General features: G+C 38.6%; 1 protein-coding gene across 2 annotated transcripts in view; it reads left to right on the top strand.

The window, feature by feature from the left end:
• The first annotated feature begins 53 nt into the window (after positions 1 to 53).
• Positions 54 to 18,236, top strand: part of ccdc186 (coiled-coil domain-containing protein 186) — a 31,019-nt gene continuing 12,836 nt past the window's right edge. Inside the window, exons 1-14 of one of the 2 annotated variants that reach the window (XM_014007585.1) lie at positions 54 to 172; positions 1,642 to 2,621; positions 2,880 to 3,006; positions 4,203 to 4,331; positions 5,609 to 5,821; positions 6,114 to 6,233; positions 6,677 to 6,781; positions 7,336 to 7,434; positions 11,410 to 11,496; positions 11,583 to 11,725; positions 12,669 to 12,924; positions 13,098 to 13,287; positions 13,572 to 13,652; positions 13,921 to 14,153. In XM_014007585.1, the coding sequence (XP_013863039.1) occupies positions 1,654 to 2,621; positions 2,880 to 3,006; positions 4,203 to 4,331; positions 5,609 to 5,821; positions 6,114 to 6,233; positions 6,677 to 6,781; positions 7,336 to 7,434; positions 11,410 to 11,496; positions 11,583 to 11,725; positions 12,669 to 12,924; positions 13,098 to 13,287; positions 13,572 to 13,652; positions 13,921 to 14,153 (2,751 nt within the window). In that variant the 5' untranslated portion in view covers positions 54 to 172; positions 1,642 to 1,653. Of the gene's footprint in view, positions 173 to 1,641; positions 2,622 to 2,879; positions 3,007 to 4,202; positions 4,332 to 5,608; positions 5,822 to 6,113; positions 6,234 to 6,676; positions 6,782 to 7,335; positions 7,435 to 11,409; positions 11,497 to 11,582; positions 11,726 to 12,668; positions 12,925 to 13,097; positions 13,288 to 13,571; positions 13,671 to 13,920; positions 14,154 to 18,236 lie in introns of those variants that run through there. The other variant, XM_014007584.1, reaches the window with a different exon arrangement.

Here is an 18,236-nt window from a genome sequence, read left to right as displayed (position 1 = left end):
GGACTCTCATTGGTCCGTATCGCGTCGTTCTTCCACAGTGAGTGGCCATATTTGTTGATGTGTCATATTAGTGAGTTGTTGGGCCATCAGCTGGTGTAACTGGGGCACCTCCGAGTTCATGCCTRCACCAGGCGTTTCTGGATGAAAACACACAATGGGCTTTTGGCATTCGGTGGGTAAAAAATCGGAACTTTCTTCATTTAGCGTGATTCTACATTCATGTTAGCTGCTAGCGTTAGCCACGCTAGCTTAAGTAGGAATCGGACTGGATTTTACGTGCTAACTGTGGCTTATCCGTGTTAGCTTAGCAGTCAAAATAAATTAGGCAGGCTATATCAACCTGCATTTTAAAGCTTCTACTAGAATTTGTTTCATAATTAGTCTTGGTTGCGTTAAGTTGGTGTACGCTAATGATAGCTTAAAAGCTAGCTAGCTAGCTAAAGACAACAACAGCACGGGTATTGCTAACGTCAAATGAGCCGGGGGGAAATGTTGTCTGTTTTCACAAACGGCACGCCGACCTGCTTCATGTTCCAACTTGTTTCGTTTTGCTCGTAAGTAAAATATATAAATAACGGAGGCTACAATTGTTAGCTTCAGGGCAGTCAGTGTCATGACCCCTGTCAGAAAAGCATCCTCGGACATTTTAACTGGAAAATCTGAAATGTAGTGATTGTCACATTTTGTGAGGTACAGTGAGGCTCTAGATTTGTTATACAGTTATATATTTTGATCCTCATGGTGTAAAACAGCATATTGTTTCCAGATGTTCCTATTTATATTCTTGCAGGTATTTTGGATCAGTTGTCTTGTGAAAAGGTATTAACCCATCTTACTGCTTATCTTTCCACACAGTAATTTACAGTATAAAGTAGTATTGACATTTACCAGACTGCAAATTATCCCATTAATTGTTAATAATCAGTAACACTGCAAATGTTGACAAAGTTAWTTTCAGTTTTGTGTCAAAGTAAAATAGTTCGAGCCACACATCTGTTGTCTCAGGCTCATATACTTTCATTTTCTAAAAGTTTAACACAGACCTAGTTGCTTGTTCTTGTTTTTTGATACACATGAATTGCCTCTTAAATTTATAGACCTTATATCAGTCATGTAAATAACAAATGATTTGCAGTTTTAAGTTGATATAAACAATTTTGAACACTGTTAAGCTGGACAGAGTTTTTTTTTTTTTTCAGGTCAAATGAAATGAGAAGAACAACGTCATGGAGGTGACGCAACAAATTAGCAGTCAAATGGTTTAACAGTACCAATCTAAACTACTCAGTTGGTTTGAGAGCAGATCTTTAAAACATCTTGATGGTATCCCATCTTCACCGTATGACGTTTTCAGCCACACACTTCAGTTAATCTCATCATGGGTGTGGACGGAAACACACCTCTAGTTTCTGCCACAGGTTTTTTTGTCTGCATAATTTTGAGTGTTGCGTTTAGTAATAGATAAGAAACTATGAAGACCATTGTCAGTGTTTTTTCTTTAGCTTTTAAAAGGCTAATGTTTTGAATAATGGTCAGGAACATGTAAATAGTACAAGGCTACTGTTGTATCAGTCTGTTCTTTTTCAGKCTCTTTTTTTTATACYTTGTGGGKTTTTTTTTCTTTTTATGCACGATTTGAAGCAGTGACAGACCATGAAACAACCCGGTCCAACTACAGATCCACAGATGATGGAAGGATCAGAAGTTATATCGGTGTCGGAGGAATCGCGGTCTGTGGATCAGCTTCACAATAACGTGTCTGATGTAAAAGAGGAGGAAAGCTCTTACAACAGTGTGCACGAGGTAGAAACATGCAGTCGGCCAAAAGACGAGTTACACCATGAAAGTGAATTGACCGAGGTTACAACAGATGTTGAGATGGACACAAATACAGAGCAGGAAGCCCAAACATGCAGCCAGGAGCTTCTAGAAGAGAAAACGTTCAGTAATGATGCCAGTACAATTTTAAATGCAGGTGATGAACCTCCACTCGCTCTCTCAAATGATGCTGCTGCCGTTTGGAGAACTCCTGCCAACACTCAGGATGAAGCAGAAACCCATTCTTCTGTTCTTGAAGGGAAAGTAGAGACCTTATTGACTTTTGACGCAGCAACTCAAAACGACAATGACCAACCGTCACTCTTGGTCACTGGTTGTTCTGCTGAGTCATCACCTGTCGACAACAGCGACTCAGCTGAGAGTCTGTCGTCCTCCTCTGTCCAAAGCACTTCCAAGAACTTGCCTACAGACTCCGCCACGACCTCTGGGATCTCTAACGGTCCCTCCACGCCAACCTCTGACACACTCAGCTCCTCRCCCGCTTCCAGCCCCCAGACCGGTGCCAACAGCTCAGGCCCCTCAAACTCCACGTCCAGCCCTTACGACACCGACTGCAGCCGAAGGCTTATTTCACAAATCCAGCGCTCGTTGTCACAAGAGTCGCTGCTGGACGAGCTCGAGTCGGAGCTGCTGGCTTGTCAGCTGCCTGAAGGTGAAAGCAAAGGAGAGGGAAAGGGAAGCCCACCTGTTAATGGACTCCCAGCAGACCAGGAGGGCTGCATGGTGGTCTTTGAGAAGTGTGTGCAATACAAGTATGCACAACAGGAGAAGGCTATTCAAAAGTAAGCTGGCACTTTGTCTTCTTTAAACAGCTAAATCTGTACAAACTTATCACTCACTTTGGTTGTTTATGAGTAAACTAATACCTGGCAGCTCTTATTGCTTCTGTTTCTTTAAATCTTTTTTAACTTCTGTTTGTGTTGATCTGACACACTTGGTTTTGTTTTTAGTAATAACACTTGAGGTAATGCTATACATTTTTTGGACTCTTCAAGAATTGGACCTTAATTTTGTGTGTGCGCTCCCATCTGTTTGTTTAGGCTGCTGGAGGAGAACAAGAGACATCAGGAACTGATCCTGGGCATCTGCTCAGAGAAAGACGACATGAGGGATGAGCTGAAGAAGAGGGCAGAAACAGAAAGGCAACACATGACCATCATTAAAAAGGTAATTGTAATTTTTTGTGGTCTTTTTGTGTTGTTTGAACTATATAGATTTTACTGTTAAGGGAAGCAAGCTGAAGTGACGTAGACAAATCGTGATCAGAGCTAATTGTTGCACATGCGTGTTGAAGCCCTTCTGTAGCTAAAAGTAGCATAAGAAGAAAAAAAGTGCAAATATTCTGAAACATTTTAAAAAGAAAAATACGTTTTTGAAGAAACTGAAAAGATCTCAACAAATTTTTACAGGTTTTCAAGTTTGAATATTTTGAAAAAGCATAAAAGTTGCGAAAAACAAGACGTTGCATCTTCTGAATGAGCCAAACGTTTTGTTTAACATAGTACAACGTACGCAGGAGTAGTGAGATTGCAAAAAATACACAGAAAATTTAAAACAAAGAAAACTACAGTGCGGAATCAGCATTCACACTTTTAAATATTGAGTTTATTCTACACTGATTTTTATCCAAGTTAAGAGAAACCAATTTACTAATTGTGTTAACGGATTCTGTCACAATAACACTTCAGTTTTATTAAATATACTCGAGTCTTGTATAGCAGGTAATTAAAGTTGTCAAACAAAGCAGCCTGTGAGGGAGGAGATAAAATCACATCGAATCCTAATCGCATGTATTTTTTTTACCAGGCAACAAAAGTCTTTGTGTGTTTTTTTTTTTTTATTGTCTGATTGTCTTTGCAAAGCACAAGTRCTTTTTCATTCATAAGGCCTAATTTAAAATGGGTGTTTCCATGGATGGAACAAAATGTGCTTCATGCTTCATTTGTGGCAAAATGATTAGTGCAAACATAAGGGTGAAGAGGGGAGTTTTTATAGCGTACTGTAAACAATCGCTTGGATCAGGTTTTATCTCAAAACTTTTGATTTATAGTTTTGTAGAATAAGTGTTTAAAGGTATATTTTATCAAGTGCTTGGATCGAAATTTAAAATGGGTGAGAGCTGTCATTTTTTCCAAACAATTTAAAGCTAATTTTGCCAGAGGTTGCTTCTTCTTTTTTATTTTCTGTAAATCTAATTTTGAGAAATTAGCCAAACTGACACCTGTTTCTGCAGCTGTTTGATTAAAATTAGCCTTCAGCAGTTTGTGTCAGATGTAATCGAGTGTTGCAGAGTARCTCCGGTGTGGCCCTGATGAATGAAATCTTCAACAAGTTGCTCGGTTGGTTTATTACTGTTTTTGCAGTTGGAAGGCAGGGTGGAGGAGCTGCTGAAAGAACTGAAGGAGTCGCGGGAGAAACTCATCCACCAGGAGCAGATGGCTAAATCTTCTCTCCAGCAGCTGCAGAGGGAAACGACTCACCGGATAGAACAGGTACGACTGGGACCTAACGACTCTGAAACTTCTTGAAAAGCTTGATTTGTGACTCGTTTTGCGTTAAAGTCTGATCCTTTATTTTGCCTCTTGCTCTGACTCAACAGATGTGTGACTTAATTCATAATGAGATTACTACAACAACAAAAAAACATGTTTTAACGTAACACTTGTGCACAGGCTGGTTGGTCAGGTACTGCACTTTAAAAAACAAATTGATTCTAAGCGTTTGAGCTGTTGCCCCTATTTGTTCCACCATGGTTTCTTTTTACAAACTGAGTGTTGATACATCAATAAAACTTAAATTCAGTCAAGTTTGGCCAGGATTTAAAATTTAATCCGTCAATATATCTGTGGATATATACACTAAACTACCAACTGAATGTTTAAGGTTTTTGCACACAGAACTCTTGTTATTGCAGATTCAATAACTTGTTAAATGAATTTTGGGGGAGGGACATTTTTCTTTTTTGATTTCACACACCTGGGAAACCATGTAAGGCACTTTCCTCTTGACAGTCTTGTCACACTTTCCAATTTTTAATTTCACAGTTCAGCGAACAATATGAGCTAGATTTTTGCACCGAGGCCCTTTTTAAGCCCTTTGCTTGTATCATTTCTTGGCTTATGTTAGGATGGTGATCTATTAATCGACTGTTGCTGCCCCTCAAGGTTTTGAATATTTGCTTATGGTAATTTACTGAAGCTTTGTGCCAAATACCTGAACATTTCTCTTATGGGAACTGCCATTTTAGTAAGATGAACATGATTAAGATGAACACAGGTGGTGCATGGCACATGAATTTATTGCCTGTAAAACTAAGAAGTAGGATTATGTCGCACACAAAGAGGAAGATAATAAAACAACAATCATCGTTCTGTGAAAAAAACAAACACCATGTCAAGCTGATCATGACTGATGAGTCAGATCAAAGAACAACAACGAAAATCTGGTCAGCTCGCAGAGTCCTGATCACATCATCACATCGCTGTTATCAGTGCCGCCGGGCTAGAAGTCTGCTCAGAGCACAACTTGTCACCTGAGAGCACCTAATCTTTTTCTAGACTGCAGCAGAAAGGACAAACCATGATGGTTAAACACAAGTGGAATAGTAAATGAAAAGGGACATGCTTTTTTTTAGACAGAATGGAGCTCATCAAAATGTTTTTCATGTCTTTCAGTTCAAAGTTTTACTTAATATGGTTTATTATTAACTTCCAAAACTGTGTTAAAAACAAATGCAAGGTGACTAAAGTTACGGGTACTTTTATTTTAGGTCAACAAGAAGTGCGATGAGGCACGCCAAGAGAAGGAAGCCATGGTAATGAAATATGTTCGGGGAGAGAAAGAGGCCCTGGACCTGAGGCGGGACAAAGAGGGGTTAGAGAAGAGGCTTAGAGAAGCCCTCAAGGAAGTGGACCGCCAGGCCCTCCGAGGGAATCAGCTGGCTCAGGATAAAGGACGGTTGCAACAGCTGTACGACGCTAAGGTAAACAAAATGTTAAAAGTTTAAAACAACTTTTGTTTCATCTAAATGCTATTATGTGATCAGCTGCAGGCAGCATTTGCATTTCTGTGTTTTTACCTCAGCAGTATGCTTTATCTGGTGACCAATGTGTTATTTGTCTGGGAACATTAGGATACGTGCACAATGTCCCACTCAGTTCTTTCTATATACTATAAAAAATTTTAATATTAGTGTTTGCACTCTCTTTTGTTTTTTATAGTTATAACTATCATTTAATGTTGATTTGGCTTCCTTTTTGCACTTGTGTTCATAGGAAGGAGAGGTTGGCAGGTTTACACGGGAGATAGAAAAGTTGAAGGAGGAGATCAACTCCCATCTTATCAAAGTCAAATGGGCCCAGAACAAACTGAAGAGTGAGGCTGATGCTCATAAGGTACTATAACTGCTTTTTGCTTTAACAAAAGATGAAGAGTTTACATCCGGCTGAACCTAAATGTCAAACTTTCTAAAGTTTTGTTATCTCTTACGTTTCGCCTTTTAACTGTTGGTTTAATTTTTAGGTAAAATAAGTGATCAAGCTTAAAATCTGAATGACACAGTAATGAACCTCCAAGGAATGCATAATTATCATTTTATCTGTTTATATTTTCTAAAGCCTCCAAGCAAATAAACAACTATAAACAAATGGAGGAAGCAAAAAGTCAGTCATTGCTGAAGGCTACAGAAGTTTAGCTGCTTTTGTTAATTAATTACATGTGTTTTTGGAGGAACATGTCCAGAGCATTCTGTGTGGTTAGAAAACCAAAACGAGAATAAAATGTAGAAATCCTTTAATTTTSACTTCATTCTTCATTCACCATTTTTATCTGTGTGCAGGAAACTAAAGACAAATTGAGAGAAACAACATCCAAGTTGATTCAGGCCAAAGAGGAGACCGAACAGATTCGTAAAAATTGCCAGGACATGATCCGAACGTACCAGGTTTGTCATATTTTTCTACAACTACAGGCTTTTTTATGACCCTTGAAAGGAGGTGATATCTACCCTTTCCTCTGTGTGTTTGGGTTTTTAGTTTGGACCAAAGCTATAGAGATTTGTGTGCTTTTTGACAAAATAATCATAGTTTTTAAAAACTACAGTTTGCATACTTGTAATTTTAAAAAGTTTACTCTTTGGTTCTGAACAAAAGCTTTTATAAGAACAGGAAGAAATGCTACTTTGTGARCAATGCTGAACTAAATGACTGATTTAGATTTTTTTTTTAGAAAGAGGCAGTTTTCATGTGTTACCTTATGATGGTAGTAAAGAGCTGTGTTCGTTTTGTCACTAGTAGAGCGATCAGATTGAGCTGCTGTTTTCTGTCATCAGCAGGGTTTTTTACATCACAGCACAAAAGAACCAATGTTCTATGATTTACCACAGGGAAAAAAAATCATATCATTTTTGTTTTACTCCTATTTACTGTAGTTTCAGATTAAATATGATCCATCATCTTCATCCTCATGTTTCTGAAACTGACTTATTTCTCCTTTCAGGAGTCAGAGGAGCTCAGGTCCAACGAACTGGATGCTAAACTGAGAGAGACCAAAGGCGAGTTGGAGAAACACAAGCAGGAGCAAACAGACCAGTTAGAGGTGACGACCATCATCTTATTTTGTGTTCTCTCCCTGGAAAGCCAAAATAGATTTAGAATAGAATAGAATAGAATAGAAATAGCCTTTATTGTCCCACTGAGGGGAAATTCAGGTGTCGCAGCAGCATCCGTACAGAGGTTCACACACTAGTTATTTTACAAACTATAGATAGTGCACACAGAACAAAATTTAACACTGACTAGCCATTATATGACTACTAATAATAAAAAATATAATATAAAGAATTTGCAAAAATAAAAAAGATATGTTCTGTTTTAGAGACAGTAGACTACCAGAATCCAACATTAGGAATCAGAAATTGCCTGTTTTCAGTGCAAAACACTCTCAACAGATTAACTGTAAAGTGAAGTATCATAATGCAGACAAGAAACACAGATGTGCAATTACAGCAGAATTTTTTAAGGTTTAAAATGGGTAGTAACAGAGCATTTAAACTGTAACCTGTATTTATTTCATTCTGACCTTTTTCAATGTTTTATCTGGCATTACAAACAGTATAGTGCCATAAACATGTTCAGTTTTGCATTGATAGTAAATTAAAGAATAAACAACATGTGAAAACAACAAGCTGTGGAGAAAACATTAGTTAGAGCTGATTTCTATTTTGAATGGAGAAACGAGTAGCAGAACCTTTCAAGCTCTGCATTCTCCTACTCTTTCCTAAGTACGGCAGTGGTCTCTGCAGTACATAGAGGGATTTGCTTGTCGTGTGGGCAGAGTTTGTTCTAAACGTGGTTGGTAAAATTGAGTTGTCTTGTGGGGAACATTAAATGAAAAAGTAATGGTAATAGTATGTAAATAAGATTTATTGACTGTATGAACAGTTTAAAACRGAACGATGACTGAAATGAAAATAATTTTGAATGTAATTTATTGACTTCAAATTTTATGCAGCAAGCACCTTCCTGTCTCACGTTATGACTAATATAAAGTCATATTCATATATAATAATTTTATTAATTTTTTTACAGACTGGTTAGGGCTGTTTTGACTGAGCTGAAATGTTTCATGTCCCACGTCCACCGATGTTCAAATTTTGTGCATCTATCACCTTCCTGTCTGGAGTTAYGTCAAAAATTAATATTAATGTTTAAAAATATACCAGGCAGGTGCTTCCTGGCTGTTTCAGTTAAGCTACTCCCAGTTGAGTCCAGCTTCTTCAAACCCCGCCCAAAATAGCCAATCCACCCAATCACATCTTTAACAAATTACGCCTACAAAATGTCCTGAATCGGGGGAAACAAAACAGCCACTGTTCAAAAGAATGAGCCAGCACAGTCGAGCAGCATCATCAGGCCAGGACTCTGCAGTTTACGTCACTGCATGAGGTTTCTGCCCTCTGGAGTCTACACCAAACATTATTTGTCCACAAATCTGTCCCAATTAAAGCTCCAATTTTTATCAGTCAGATTCCACCATGCACAACGTCTGTTTCATCTCCATTCATGAGTTTTTGACCATTTGACTCTCTCGATAAAAGTCGGCTTCCTGTTAGAATAGTCAGCTTTTTTGTGTTTGTTTTTTGAAGTGAGTAGTTGAAGCTAAATGCAGCATCTGAGCCCTTTCAGCACAAACACTCCCACCAACTTCTGACCGATCATACAATAAATTCTTATGTGGAGGGAGGTAAAAAGTTCTGCTATTGGGTTGTGATAAGAAGGTGCCAAAATGTCGACAGTGCAAACGGAATGACGTTTGTGACATTTCGGCCCGATTCCGGCAGTTCGGATGCAGCATGCTGCACGTTTAACAATGCTGTTTTTGTGAGCTTGACTCAGCCTCCTGGGATCAGTAGGTATGAATCAGGGCCCAACAATAGTCAGGTGACGGGGCACATGATCCTCTATGAACAATAGGGTTAATCAAGGCACTAACGATGTATTGTTTGGCTGATGTTCCTCTTTTGCATGTGACCAACCTGTTTGTCCACCATGTGGTGGCAGTGCTTATGGAGTTCACCTGAAACTCCTCAGACTGAAGAAGTCTCTTGGAGGAGAGACAACTTTTCATTAAAGAAGAACCYGTCCAGAGGACTTGTTTTTCTTTTTGACGCCTACAAAAAAGTCAAACAGACCAATCATGTTTTAGACAACCTCCTCCCACAAAATAAGAAACTCCTACTTAGTGACTGCAGAGACCCCCCTCTCAATTTAATTGACTTACTTGATTTTAATTATACAGATTTAAAATGTTTTTTTTATAGTTTTACAAAGACTGTAGCTTAAGGCAGCCCACATTGACTCCTGGTTTAAATGTGATGATAGAGACTATAAAACACCTTGCATTTATCTACATGATTGCATTACAGAAGAAAAGCATAATGCATCCTTTTATTGATGGTTTTTCTCCTAAAGTGAAAATGTTAATTTTTTAGCTGTTTTCTCCTGCATCAAAATCTGATTCAGTCTTCCTCTGTAGCCCTCATTCATTCACATAAGCAAACAACTGGACTCGGTTCAAACACAGTGGCCTGTTTTTCTCAATGGTACACTCTAACGGGAATTAGACTTTAAAAATAAATGTCCTAGAAGTAATCAATGATAGGCTGGATGCTTCGACAACAACCCAGGAGACATCACCCACTTAAATTTATTCCTTTCTGCTTTTCACTTATTTTTTTCAGGTTAATCACAATTTCTTTGAATTTCTTTTATGCGTAACTTAGTTTTTGTTCTTGCAGCAGATATTCTGTTACCCAATAAACTTGACTTCCWCTGATATCCAGCTTGTTCCCTTTCAGACAGTGTGCAGCTTGTTTTTTATTTATTTATTTATTTATTTTGTAAGCCAGTTTAAGGCGTGGATCTTGATTTTCTTTAATTTTGGTCAGCGCCACTTCCCTGCTGTTTGCTATGTCAGTCCAGGCTTATATTTATTTTATTATGTATGTTATGCACACGTGATGATGCAACTAAATCATAAATTATGCAAAAAGAAAAAAAAGCTGTTTCCATTACTGTTCGGATGATTGCATTTTTATTAGATGCGAAGGGATGAATGAAGGAAATAGAATTCAGCAGCATCTCTCATTACTGCTGTGTTGTCTTGGATACCAAGAGGCTTCTAATGACTTTTTGAAAAAGTTGACTAGCAGTAGCGTTTGTAATGGGATTGTTAAAAAATCGAGACAAAACATTACAGGAACATAATCATTTCCACACGTGACAAATGCATTAGAGGAGGAACTTTAAGAAAGGAAACTGTTGGGTTTCCCTGAAATCTGCTTTTTGTCTTTCTGTTTAAAAGGGACATAACATGCAAAAATACACTTTTTTAGATGTTAAATGCATTTTGTTGTGTACTTTGGAGTTTCTAGTGTGCAGAAAATTTGAATTTAGTCTCCTACTGCTGCATAGATACAGTATCTAAATATTCGGATGGTTCATACTTTTGAACCTGTTCAGTTTTCCCTATTTCCTGTTTCCGTTTCTGAATTATTACATCACATTATTTGCAATGGAACTGCTAGATAAGGTCTGAATTTTTATCAACTACAATTTCATCATCTTCATTCTCTTCTGGGTCAGACTTTGGCTCCAACTTGTAAGGCTGGATGGACAAGTCTTCCCTTATTGACGTCTTTTTAATTAATTTGTAAATTAAACATTTCTGTGCTGCTATATAGTCAGAAACCCCTCTATCAAACTAGAAAGAACCGCTCTGGAAGCTGGATGGGGGTGGGGTATGACGCGCCTCTTTTGCATTTAAAGATAAATTAAGTTAAATTGAGAAGGAATTCAGACCAAAGCATTGAAGTTCCACTATATGTAGACCCCAACTGAATGATTTAAATGTGAAAAAGAAAGATGTAAAAGCAGGATAGTTCTCACTTTAAATAAGTGGGATGTAGAATTAAATCTATGGGTAAACCTTCAGATTTTTAATCCAAAAATAATAGTCCAAACTAACGCAAGTTCACAGTGCATTTCTAAATATATTCCATATGTCTGGCAGATGCTCCAAGYGAAGGCTAAAGAGCTGGAGGAGCTAAAGAAGAGCTACAAAGAAAGCATGGATGAGTTCGATACGCTTCGCACCAAGGTTTGTCAGTCAGATCAAAGCTTAAGCACCTTTGGTATAGCCAAGTAACTTAATCTGTTTAACTTGAAATTCTGTTTTTCTTTTAGTTAAAGTGTCTGGAGRACGAGCGTCCACGTTGGGAGGATGAGCTGAGTAAATACAGGGAGATCATAAACCGGCAGAAGGCTGAGATCGGTCGCCAGAGAGAAAAACTTGATGAGGTCACTGAGCTTCAAGAGCAGCATGAACGGTACAACCAGAGTGGCCCTTAGTAAAAGTAGTCTATTTAAGGGAGACAGCAGATTGCGTTAAATCTTCATTTCATCACAATCTCCCATCTTTAGCAGCATTATGGTGTCAGTAGAAAAGAATGACTTCCTTTTAACAAGAAAAAGCTCATATTCTTTGGTAAATGTGTGCTTCTGCTGGCCATGGGAACAAAGAGATCTCTCATTGTTGTTTGTGTGCTGTATTGCAGGTGGTGCATACCAATAACAGTTTATTCAAAATCGACCTTTCATGTCAAACAGCAGGATGTTTAAGTCATTCTAACATTTCTTTACACACGTGGACAAAATCATAGCACAGACTGCTTGTTAGCCTTTAAATACGCAGACTGACTGATCACAAGCTTGAAGACACTTGTAATGCTAATTCAGGGACACACCTTGGATTAACATGTCCTTTATGGTCAAAATATTTTCAGGCTTATTTTTAGAAGTACCCTCATTTTTATCCAGGTCTGTTTTAATTNTTTATGGTCAAAATATTTTCAGGCTTATTTTTAGAAGTACCCTCATTTTTATCCAGGTCTGTTTTAATTATTATTTTTTTTTAATCTTGTTGATCCTCAATTCAAAAAATGTCTTATTTCCACTGGTTGATTTTTAGTCAGTTTTTATTTAGAAATCCTTTTGTCAGTTTTAAGTTATTTCACTGATTATTGTGGGCTTTTCAGTCATTAACACAAGAGTATCAGTAATATTGTTCATGTGTGGCGGTGTACAGAAACAACTTCAGGAAACTCATTATTAGAACATGATTCATCTTTAAATATCATTGTCTATAACTATATAAATGAATAATATGCTGCATCTGACTAATATGCTGCATCTGATGTCTCCTATCCCAGTTTATTAAAACATTTATATTTTTTAAACATTGTAACAACATATGCTTTTTCCTGCATGCAGTGACAAACAGGAGATCACATCTCTTCAGGAGGAAGTGGAGGGCCTGACCAGTCAGATAGCTGACCTCCAGCGTGATGTCCAGGGCAGCAGGGAGCGGGAAGCTGAGCTGCTCGGCTTCACAGAGAAGCTGAGCAGCAAGAACGCCCAGCTGCAGTCAGAGAGCAATGCTCTGCAGTCGCAGCTGGATCAGGTCACCGGCAGCTGCACCGAACTCCGAGCGAGGCTGGAGGAGACCAGCAGGCAGCTGGACGACAAGGTCAGAGTCCTCTGAGTGCGCATTTATACTGGCTGAGCACAAAACCGTATATACTGTAAAAACACTCAATTATTTTTTAATTCAACAAATCACTGCCACAAAACCTTTGAACGGCTAAGTTTTTTTTTTTTTTAAATCCTGCTAATTTCATCTTCGCTCGATAAATGGTGCAGTCACGGCAGCTGAGAAAGGAAGAGGTGCTGAGGCAGCAGGAGGTGCAGGGTCTGCAGGAGGAGCGGGCAGCTCTTCAAACAGAGGTGGGCCAACTAAAAACCAGAGTGGAGGAGCTGAGGGATGAGCTGGTGACTCAGAAACGCAAGCAAGCAGCGAATATCAAGGACCTCACAAAACAATTAACACAAGGTTAGGCACCAATATGGATCATTTTAAAGCTTCTTGTTTTATATTCTTCATAAAACTACACATAAAAATTGATGTATGTTCTCACGTTAACTTCTGGGACTTTATTAGCTGTTTTTTTATAAATAATGATTTTAATTTTTTTTTAATTTGCAGGAGTTTCTTTGAATTGCTGTTCACATTTGTACACAGTATTCATGGTTGAATATTTTCTGGGTTTTAATGCATGTGTAAATGTGGTTGTGGATTTGTTAGTTTTATTTATTGTTACTTTTTTCCCTCCACAGCCCGTAAGAGGCTGGAGCAGGTGGAGAATGGAGGGTGTGACCGGGACGCCAGCAGCATGGGCAGTCGCTCCAGTTCCTCAGGTACTGCTCTGCGATTTGGTTAGTATTTCACATCTAATCTATATTTCTTTTTAGTAATCATTATATCCTGATTGCACCTCAATAATCCAGGAAGAAAAATCCTTATAGTTATGAATATCTGTTTTTGCTTTGTAATGTAAAATAACGCTAAAAATAATGCCTCTTTTCTTTTTTGGAAGGCAGAGCGCGCGCAGGAAGTTGTCACAAAACCACGACAGTAACCCAGTTTGTAGGTTAATCCCTGGGTTTTATTCTCTGTGCTCCCCAGGTTCTTTAAATGCACGCCACGTTGGGGGCAGCGGCGCCGAAGAGCGGTCACCGGAGAGCCAGTCGGGCCCCGCTGTGATGGTTGTGGACAGCTTCCCGGAGGTGGACAAGGCTGTGCTGGTGGAGCGCATAGTCCGTTTGCAAAAAGCCCTGGCGCGGAAGCAGGAAAAGATGGAGTTCATGGAGGATCACATCAAACAGCTGGTGGAAGAGATCCGGAAGAAGACAAAGTGAGTGACACGGTTCGGTGTACAAGGGTGAAAAGAAATGGTTTGACCATGAAGAATATTTCCTCAAACAGACGTGATGAAACTAGCCGCGCTGCCAGAGGGAATAATAGAAAATCTGAGGGTTTCAGTCCCTACAGCAGTGTTTATTATAAYATTAGTGCTGGAATAATACAGGTTTGACTGCAGGAACTCTGGAAACTATTCCTGTGATCTGCCTTTTGAAAACTAACAACCTCGTTGTCTGATAACATCAGCAGTCGCTCCTGTGCAGCAACAGACTGATGGCAAGTTCCAGCAGCTGGGTTTGAAATMGCATGTTCGCTTTTTGTTTGTTTGTTTGTTTTTTTTAGGATTTCAACATGATTCTTGGCATTTGGTTTTTAGCTTTCTGGTAATGGCATTCTAATTTATAATGCTTTATTGCTAATTATTTGTTGAGCATGCTTTTATTTTGATAATCTAAACTTTTTTTCATGTAAAACAAATCATTTGGTAGCTCCCATTCATCTTTTTGTTTCTTCTGCTCATCCTGAAATTCTTATTCATGCAAACACCCCATTTAATTCATGATGAGCTTCACTCTATTTATAGCCCTGCTGATTGGGAGGCTGTGTAATGAGACATGCTGAAAAGAACACCAAGCAAAATCTTAAGCATTGTTTGCTTTTTTTTTTCCTTCTCATAGATGATATTTACAGTGAGTTATCTTCCTGAATCTTTTCCTCCACCTCGTCTCAGACTTCTTGCATTTCTGCACTTGAATCCATTAGATGCAACCTACATTTTAAGAGTTAAAATTGAGGACGAATCCCACGGTTCAGGGCTAAATTTAGCTGGTTAGAATCTCAGCTAAGCCCAGCGGGTGTTACACCACCCAGAGTGTGGATGTGAGTTTGTCCTTTTTTGCCTCTGTGACCCAATCCTTCCAGGACAGCTCAGTGAGCACTGACACGCCTGACTGTAAGCCTGAGGCAGGTGACGAGGACAGAAAAAAATGAGATGCTGAAAAAGAAGCAGCTCAGGGGGTCTAAATTGGGGTCAGACAGTGAAAGGAGGCTAATAGGCTTTTTTCTTTTTATTTGCATTACCTCGTTCATACTGTTCTGTTTTTATCATAGAAATGAAAATTTTAAAGTACATTTTCACAGAAATTGAAACTGTAATGTTCTCATTTTGCTCAGATTTGTTACCAGGATTTACCTAAAACACAGCGGCAGCCAGGCCATCATTTCTCACACTGTTTGACCTGACTGTTTAATTATCGTGAAACAATTTAAAGCATCTAAAATCACAGAAATATGCTTTTTAAACTGAAGCTCCCTGATTCTTTTTATTGGTTTGTTCGACCTTCACGCTAAGAATCATGTTTTCTGAATTGCACTGTTTTGGTTAGAAAGTCAAACCAGATGGCTGCAATGCTTACAGCATATTTTAGCTCATTTATTTTATGTTGCATAAATGCAAATGAGCTAAAACTTACTAAAAAAAAGACTCATCTTTCAAGGAGAAATATGACAAAATCTCAGTTGCTCTTTGGGTGATTAGAATTAGCATGATGATGTTATAAAGTGGATGTAATTAAAGCTGCAGGACGTCTTTGTTTCTGGAAACTTATTTATTTTCAGGCCATTCAAAACATTCTCAGTTACTGATCAGTATTAATTGTGGTGTTGTGGATTCACACCTGCTGATTGTGTTTTATGTGTTGAAGATGATCACATCAAGAGTGGAATTTCTTATTTATTTTGGAATTTATTATGGGGTTTTAAAAATTCTTCTGTTCTCTAAGCCTGTGTTTGTCCTTGATGTTCCGTACACTAAATACAAATATTTAAGTATTCTCACTTATCAGAATTGTACATTTTGCAACAGACATCCTCCTAAAGTTACACTCACTGGGCCTCATGCAAGAACATGTTCGTATTCTTATCCTAAATTTCTCTTACTTTTGTTCGTACAAAGGGTTCGTACGAACATGTCACGTCAGATTCAACAAACTCTTCTATCTTCAGGAAAATTGTGTAAATGAGCTGCGTAAATTCACCTGTTCGTATCCAGCTGCTCGTGCACGAGGAGAGGAGATTAGCATAAGTACCACCCCAAAAACACCATATAAGRCTATGTTTCCTGCTTCAGATATCAGGAAGTGTCCATTCATGAAAATGACAGCGAAAATTAAAAAGAAGAACTTTACGAGTTCAGAGATTGAAGTCCGTCTGTCAGAGATCCAGAAAAGAAAATCTGTCATTTTTAGCAGGTCAGCTGTGGGATAAAAAGAGCTGCTAAAAGTATAAACAACTGTGTTAAATCATTTTCAGTTATTCAGAAGCCACAGCGCTGCGCACCGTACACCACCGCGTGGTCTCAAGTGGTCTCAGTTGCGATTCTAAAATAAGTATTTTAAAATGTTTTCAAAATATGTCTGGCACTTTGGAGAAAACCCAGGACTCGCTGGAGGGATTATGTATCCCCTCTGGCCTGGGAACGTTTTGGTGTCCCCCAGGACGAGCTGGGGAGAGCGGGGTCTCTCTGCTGCTGCCCCCAGGACCTGATCCTGGATAAAAGCGGCAGAAAATGGACGGACAGACAATTTATATTGTTAGTCTAAATTATTACATTTAAAATTATAACTCTAATTCAAGCAGAATAACTTATTGTCAACATAATTATGGAGTGTAATTTATTTTCAACTCAAAATATCTTCAAACTAACGAAATATAAAGTTRTTAGTGAAGAAAACCCGTCTGGATAACAGCAGACTGACTGCTGGTAAAATATACGACAGGTCTGGACCACTCGTGAATTTTGTTTGTATCTGAAAAACATCTTAGAACACGAAAACATTGGTGAATGCCACAAATTCTCCTAAATCACTCATACGCACAACTTAAGAACAAATCTGTGCGTACGAACGGTTCTTGCATGAGGTCCACTGTTCGTTGCAGATGTTGCTTCAGTCTGTGTGACTCTAAATACTGTTAGGATAAAACAATGTTCAGGGTACAGGCACATTTTTCTGTCTTTATGCCTAATTTTTCCCAGTTTCTCATGTTTTTGGGGGACAAGCACTTCATTTAGAACGAAAGGACATAACGGTCACCCATCCAAGACATAAATCATTCTTTTACCCAAACCTTTACCTCCGCATTGACCTCTGCATGCTTCATCTAGCTACATCTTTAATTTGTCATCTTTTTTTGTTTTGTTTTTAATAAACACTGTCGTGATGGATGTGGGGTCCAAAATGTGGACCCTTTAAAAGTCTAGTCAGAGGTAAGTTGCATTTTATGTTCATGGTAGCTCAGGTGTTGTGTTTGCGTGTGTGAATGGATGGGAATCATTCATGTTGGTGGCAGCTTTGTAGTGTTTTTCCTAGCTGCTGTTCATATTTTTGCTCCGTAGACTCACTCGCTTCATTACTTTACAAATGATCTCCTGCAGTAAAAGTTTACCTTTTCTGTTGTTGGCTTTTTCGTTTACTTGTTTTGTAGATTTAAAAAAACCGAGAGAGGCTGCACGTGCATGCAACAGCAAATATGAAGCACAATTACAAACTGCCTAACATGCATGTTAAATATGAGCCCACTCTTATCAATGTGAACTGATTGGTGGTGGTTTCAGGCAAATGCATGCTGAGGAGTTTGCAGCACAGTTTGCTTGATATTAATCAGAATCATGTTTTTTTTAAGTTTTCAACCAAAGACTTGTTTTCCTATAGTTGCATCTCACGAGGTGTCAACTGCTGATGTGTTGGTGAACATTTGTAAAGGAGACTCCAGAATGTCTTTAAAGGATCACAGGGGCTTTCCTGTTTCCAACCCTAAGATGCAGAAGCTCACAGTCTTGTTGCTTGAATTTTGACCGCGATATTAGTTCTCCAGGTTTGTCCCAGGTTTGTCTTCATCACTCGTCTAAACCCAGTGGTTTAAGCTGAAGAGCTAAACCAGTTATTATGCTGTTTTGGTCATTCTTTCTCTGGTGTGGGTTAGGGCTGCCAGAAACGATTATTTTTATACTCTATTAATCACCGATTATTTTTTCGATTAGTCGACTAATCAGATCATACGTTAATTGAATATAAAACATA

Source organism: Austrofundulus limnaeus, unplaced genomic scaffold, assembly GCF_001266775.1.
Source record: "Austrofundulus limnaeus strain Quisiro unplaced genomic scaffold, Austrofundulus_limnaeus-1.0 Scaffold43, whole genome shotgun sequence".
Taxonomy (NCBI): domain Eukaryota; kingdom Metazoa; phylum Chordata; class Actinopteri; order Cyprinodontiformes; family Rivulidae; genus Austrofundulus; species Austrofundulus limnaeus.
Note: the sequence above shows the minus strand (reverse complement) of the source record. Positions and strands in the feature narration are given on the sequence as shown.